Source organism: Centruroides sculpturatus, unplaced genomic scaffold (genome assembly GCF_000671375.1).
Source record: "Centruroides sculpturatus isolate CEXI.00-Female unplaced genomic scaffold, Cexi_2.0 scaffold336, whole genome shotgun sequence".
In the NCBI taxonomy this organism is placed as follows: domain Eukaryota; kingdom Metazoa; phylum Arthropoda; class Arachnida; order Scorpiones; family Buthidae; genus Centruroides; species Centruroides sculpturatus.
In genome coordinates this window covers 568117-575196 of record NW_019384582.1, presented here as the reverse complement: position 1 = coordinate 575196, position 7080 = coordinate 568117, and the positions used below count along the sequence as shown (strand labels likewise).

At 27.6% G+C, this 7080-nt stretch overlaps 1 protein-coding gene across 1 annotated transcript in view; it reads left to right on the top strand.

Moving 5' to 3' along the window:
- The window catches only part of LOC111624490 (calcineurin subunit B type 2-like), a 24964-nt gene extending 22230 nt beyond the window's left edge, over positions 1-2734 (top strand). Inside the window, exon 6 of the mRNA XM_023367336.1 lies at positions 2349-2734. Within this exon, the coding sequence (XP_023223104.1) occupies positions 2349-2396 (48 nt within the window). The 3' untranslated portion in view covers positions 2397-2734. The remainder of the gene's footprint in view (positions 1-2348) is intronic.
- Positions 2735-7080: the final 4346 nt, after the last annotated feature.

Genomic DNA, 7080 nt, shown 5'->3' with positions numbered 1-7080 from the left:
TTTTTCTGTTGCCCTTTTGCAATTCATGATTAATAAAAATAATAAAATGTTACTTACTAATTAAAATCAGAAGAAATTTAACAAAATTATAAACCCTACGGTTTATAATTTTGCACCGCGAACGTCTAGTCTAGTGTAGTACACCGATAGTTCTACTTGTTCATAGATGGCGCGTATAATTGAATTAAGTCCTATACCGAATGAAAGTCGTATACCGAACAAAATTTGTTTCGTCCAAACAGGACGTATTCCGAATTGGACGTATTCTAAAGCAGACGTATACCGAGGTTCCACTGTACCTGCAATGAAGTTTCTAAGAAAAGCAATTACAAGCTTGCTGCAGCAATAGTGTTTGTGTATTGATAAATAACTGTTGGTTGGCTTTACTTTTTGTGTAGTCAGTATACTGCATTGAACAAAATGGTTATTTGGCCAATCCTTGTCATTCTCTGTTATGTGGCCCGCTGTGAAAAAAGTTTGGTGACCCTGATCTAGAGCTTCTCTTGGCTCCATATGTTTTAGGAATTTTCAAATAATTGCAGATTACATTCTTGAAATGATCAGGTTTATTAGAAACTTCTGTAACACTTAAATATTGATTATTATATGCATTAAGTTGCCTTTTTCATATTCACTAAAGCTACATTTATGTTCCATGTTATCTGAATATAATAACTACAGATAAGAATGGCCTCTTTGTTAGGTGGAGAAGGAATCACTTAGATTATCTTTGTGGGACAAGACTACTTTACATTGCTTTACATACTGCATATGTAAATGGATAATTCTGTTGTTTATTGTCACACTAGCATGAAAGCTTATTGTTACTAAAACAAGAAATATTTTTTGTATTTACAGTGGTGCCTCATATAACATACATAATCCATTCCAGGTGCATGTTTGTTAAGTGAAAAGTCCGTTATACGAAATGCATTTTACCATAGAAATACATGTTAAAACATAATTCATTCTGCAGCATAAAATAACCATACTGTTCCATTAAAAAAATGAAAATGGAGCAGTCACCAATTATGCCAGGTAGTGAGATGATGTGAGGAGGATGTGGAGGAACACTTTCTTCACACATTCATACAGATACAGACTTTTTACACATTGCAGCAGGTCTCTTTTTATTGTTTTTTAATCAGAGTTAGATTCAGGCGAGGCTACCAGGAGCTTGCAGTGTCAACTCCTCTTGTTCCATCCTTTGTTTTTTGGCAGCTTGCTTCTTGAAAAACATGTCCAAAGTGGTCAACTCCTCTTGTTCCATCCTTTGTTTTNAGGTCTCTTTTTATTGTTTTTTAATCAGAGTTAGATTCAGGCGAGGCTACCAGGAGCTTGCAGTGTCAACTCCTCTTGTTCCATCCTTTGTTTTTTGGCAGCTTGCTTCTTGAAAAACATGTCCAAAGTGGTCAACTCCTCTTGTTCCATCCTTTGTTTTTTGGCAGCTTGCTTCTTGAAAAACATATCCAAAGTGGTCTGTTTCTCTCTGTTCTTCAACACCTGTTGGAAATGACACCTTTGCTCATTTGCTCATACTCAGCTCTGGTTAATGAGTGTTGGTAAACTTCTGAACCTCTCCCTATTTGATAAGGAAGTTTTTGTCAACTTTCACTCCTTATGATGATGTCTTGCTTTGTTTCAATTGCACAACACTTTGTTTTTTTAGAAGCCATGATTTGCACAACACTTGAATAAATGTAAATACCCTGCACTGAGGTGATGTATGTAATAAACAAGGGAGCAAACCGAATCCCAAGGGGAGTGATATACTAATATATTATAATAATAATAAATTATAAAAATAGCAGATTGTCATTGGCAACGGCAAAAGAGTGGAAACATCATTCGCACTTGTTCGCAGAAAGATTGTTGTTCACCTCATGTAACTGCTGAACGGAAAGTTTGTTGCTCGAGTCAAGCAACAAAGTCCGTTATTCGAGACGTACATTATATGAGGCACCACTGTATCTGCAAACATCTTTGCAGTAGATTTCCAAAGAGTGTAGATATGTCAGAAAAAACATATTGGGTTCAGGATTTCATAATAAAAGCAAAAATTATTTGAAATATATTTGTATGGCAATAATTTTACAAAATATCAATATAACCAGTTTTCTGTTGAATGCATGTTTGTCCTTTTTATGTTTAAATGAAACTAAACAGTTGTCAGTGAAATTAATTTTCACTGACAACTGTTTAGTTTCATCACATTTGTTTTGATTTAATGTTTTATTTTAACTTAAATGCTTATTAGAGTAAGCATCAGTATAAGAATAAAATATAATAGCAGTAATGGAATATGACTAAATTATAATAATTTTCATAAATTTAATTTTTTTTAATAGGTAGTTGGTAACACAGATATCCATAAGAAGATGGTGGTGGATGTGTAACTCCCTTTTAATCCAACAAAAAAATCTCAAGACATTTCCATGTACAGTTTGCCTTTCCCTTTTACTTCTAAGTCTTCAAGTTACAGTTTTTTAAACATTAGCAATTTAAATGTGAAAAGTTTGCTGATGTTAAAAAGTTTCCCTCCTTCACCATTATACATATGCAAAATACATTTCATTCTTTTGTATATTTTCTAAATTAGCCATTGAATCCATGTAAAAAATCACCTGAAATATGATAAAACATATCTCGTCACCATTTTCCTTCTTGCATAATTTACACTCCCCTGTATATTTATTGTGACAATATAAAGTTTTCTTGAATGTTTTAGTTTTTTGCTTAAGTTGAAATTGTCAATGAAATTGATGCAATGCAGTTTCAATTATGAGCAAGTATGGGATAGTTGAGAATATTTTTAATTATTGAAGTGTTATGGTAATTATTACCATTGTTACTTACTCTTCTTGAATGACTTATCATTAGAAGTTAGTAATTACCATAATTTTTGAAGTAAATAAAACTTTGTAGATGAAATGTTTTACCATATTGAAGATGATCTCTTATATTGAATTTGGAATTTTTGATATTTAAGTAAATCAAGTGCCTACTAGTTTTAAAAAAAATGATTGTCATCATTTTCCTAAATTCATTATTAATGATTTAAATGTTTTCTTAAACATTTGCTTTAAAATAGGTAATTTCATAATACATAATAATTATTTAATCAAGATATTTTTAAGAATCATTTAAAAAACTGTAAGATATATTTAAAACATTTATTGTAATTATATATACATATATTCATATATATAAAAGTATCTTCCGCATGAAAATTTATATGTATAAAATGTTTCAGATTGATTTAAAAAAACAATAGGAAGATAACTAAAATTTTGCATTTAAAATATAAAAAAAGAATTTGAATATTAAAATCCTGTTTCTAATTCATTTTTTAATTTTAAATCTTTAAACTAGTAATTATAAAATTTGATTTTATTATTTCTTTGCATGTCCACAAAAATATAATTTATGAAAAAGTATAAATCTGTCCCTTCAAATGTTAACATAAAAATTCTTTTGAGAATTTAGTAATGTAAATTATTAATGTTTGTTGCTTATTTTAATAGTTAACAATATACAGTATATATATAGTCCTATTCAAGTGTAATATTTTTTTTTCTCTCATATCACTATAAATTTGAGTGACATGAAAGTATGATGCTTGTGATCATGTAAGTTCTTGAAATTATTAAAATAGTTGTATTTAATTTGATTTGTTAAGAATTTTCAAATAGCTGTTACCCATATATATCGGGTTGTTATAATGACAGCTATTTAATTTGTTATTTGTAGTTATTGTATAATGCATTCACACCAGCATGACTTTGTATATTCCATACATTCACCATAATGCTTGTATTATATTTGCAAGTGATATGTGATGTGGATATTTAACTGTTTTAAAATTATGTAAACTGGATGTTAAGTGCTAGTCTTACATTGAATGGTTTCATATATTTGTTTTGACTTGCTTATATTTGAGATTATCTTACTGATGTTTGCTCATACTTGTACATTATTCCCGATACATGCTTTGTTTTGATTCCTATTTATACGTGTTTAAATGTTTCTTGCATGTAGTTTAACTACTATAACTATAAAAATATTATGCAGTTACCAATTATGTATTATTCTGACATGATTGAAAATGGAATTTTAATTCTTGTAAGAATTTTCTGATAAATATCATAACTGTTTAAAACTTGTAAAAATTTATGCTATCCATTTTCAATCCTGTTAAACAGCCATTTCAATGTTACTACAAATGAAAAAAAAATTTAAAATATATATAAATATATATATATTATATTAACTGCAATAAAAAAAATGTGCGAAATTTATTTTGAGATTAATTTCTTATTTCACAGAACAAAAATTGAACATTTTAATGACTTGACATACATAGATTTTTGCACAGCATTTTATAATATATATTTGGGTTAATTGAAAAGTAATTTCATAAAATGTAATATTTTTTTCTTTTAACTTATGTTTGTTTGTGTTATATTCTTGTGTCAATGAATTATTTATTTATTAATATTTTCTAAACCTAAATTTGCTTGTTGTAAGAATGCTTTTTATGACCTTTTTTTTTAATATTGTAATTTGCTTTTTTACGGTGAATTTTTTTTTTCCTTCTGTCCATTAGTTTCAAACTTTAACAAAATATTTAATTGTAAATACTTAGTAGTTTTGTTGTTTGATATTTAGTGTGATAAGCTTTTTTTGTTAATAGAATTTTAAAATAACAATAAAACATGTATTTTTGTGAATATGAGGAGGCAGAGAGATCTTTAGAAGCTCTTGTGATTAATGGGAATATTTTAATACAAAAAAAGAATGTTGGTTCTCCAGACGATCATTAATCATAACGTGGATTTTAAACTTGGTAACGTTAACTAAATATTTACATCTTGTTATATCAATAGAAATCTGAATACCACAATTTGAATAGTATTCAGAATTACTGTATTGATTTAATGATGTTTAAGATTCAAACCATTAATATAACTATTAATAAATATGGCATATTGTTAGATACTTCTATTTACTGAATTTTACTAACACTCAAATTTCACCAAAATGTGTTCATTCAGATGGAAGTTTGAGCATATGATTGATAGAAAAATTGATATGCATCTAGTAGAACTGCTTCAATATAATAATTAAAAAACATTTATAAAATACTAATTTTTTTCAAATATTGCCTAATATATATTTTTGAATGTCATTTCATATTATATTTTTTGCTAAAAAAAAATTATTATTGTAAAAATTAGTTTAGCAATAAAAGAGGAAATCAATCATTATGCTGGAATGTTGTTTCATAACCGATGAGGATTTTTAATTTAAAAACTTATTTAAGTTTTTAAATATACTTAAATTGGATTTCATAGTTACATACTATTTTAATATATATACATATATATTTTTTATTTACTGGTAAAGATTTTTATATAAACACTCCATAGTTTTGCACAAATCAAAATTGTAAATATCAAACTTTAAATGTTAATGGATCCTGTTCTCCTTAATTGACTTTCTTTTAAAATTGGAATAATTTATTATAATTTGCTGGAGTAACAAAAGTAAATTTAATAACATTAAACTTTTTCACACTATATGTAAAAAAAAAAAACAATAAATTCATCTTTACTGTTGTACTGCAAATTATTTATCATGAATTTTTGATACTGTATTCATTTTTCTTTTAGATTCAACAAAAACACTAAGTAATTTTTCTGAATTTATTTTTCTTTTCTAGACAGTTTTCTTGAAACACTTAGTTTTATTTGCTTCTCATAAAGGCAAAATATATTTTGATATGTAATGTTCCTTTGTCATATTTTAAATTTTGAGACTGGAATTATTAAGCACATTAACATGAAAATTAACTGGTTTTTCTTTAGTAAGAAATTAAATAATAATTCTTTGTTGAAATCGGGTGTAAGGGATAACTTTTGTCAAATCATTATCCAATGATTGGATAAGATGGAGCGTGCAGGAAGACTAGAAGTGACTCACTCTTTGGCCTATACATAGGAAGAAAACTAGGCTGGGAGGTATTTCATTTTTTGTTGCTTAAATATATATTAATTTTAAACAACCAAAACAATATTAGAGATCTTAAATTAGCAAAATTTGTGCACGAGTTTAGACAAACCATGTTTTGGATCCTGAATTTGGACAATACAATGTCTGAAAAGCTATATTATAAAAAAAAATAGCAAGTATTAACATAACACACAAATAGTTTAATAGTAATTGTTGAAGCTCAGATTCTTAAGTTTTATGAATTAAACAAGCACTTGTTAGAGTTGAAAATTCAAACGTAAAACGTAATCAAATTTAACTTCAAAACTAATTAATGGAAGTTTTATCTCAAATAAATAAAGCCCTTCGTTTCTATGTTTATATTTTTTACAGTTTGAAAAATCGACTATTCATAATGGTCGGAATGATACGCTTTAATGGGGTGTCAGAATTAAATTTATTGATATTTTTGTATATTGGAAAAAGGGATCCAAAGTTGTTAACCTTTTGGATTTATTTTTCCAATTTGGGCTGAGTGTTATGGACTCCTCGGAATAATGTTTAAAAAAAACCAGTTAGATACGTTTATTAGAAGAAAAAATCGTGATATATACATATGCGCTTCTTCCTTAATTTCATATTTATCACTATTAATCAAGTTTCATATACTTTAAAGTTGATTACAGTATTATCCTTCCGAGCTTACAGACCGTTCTAAAAAGGACTTACCACACCAGTCCGCTTGTTTCTAATTCTAATGAGATTAGTCCTTTAAAAAATTTAGTTTTAAATATGTTTTCCAGAATGTATTTTTAAAGGTTTCTAATTTTTAATATCTACCATGTCTAGCGATTATTATTATCTCCCTACTGGAGAAAAAAAAAATGATGTCTCGAAATTAAACCAGAATCCTACTATTTCTCCTTCCGATTCCTTTCAGATATTTTACGACTCCAGATTTTCCAGAAACAGATAATTTATTACCAAAAATTGTGTGTAGTGATATATAACTACTGCGAGAAGTCGCGCTCTTGCGTGAATTATTGAGCTGCGATAAGTTTTTTCTCCTCATTGTTTCCCCTTTTCCAT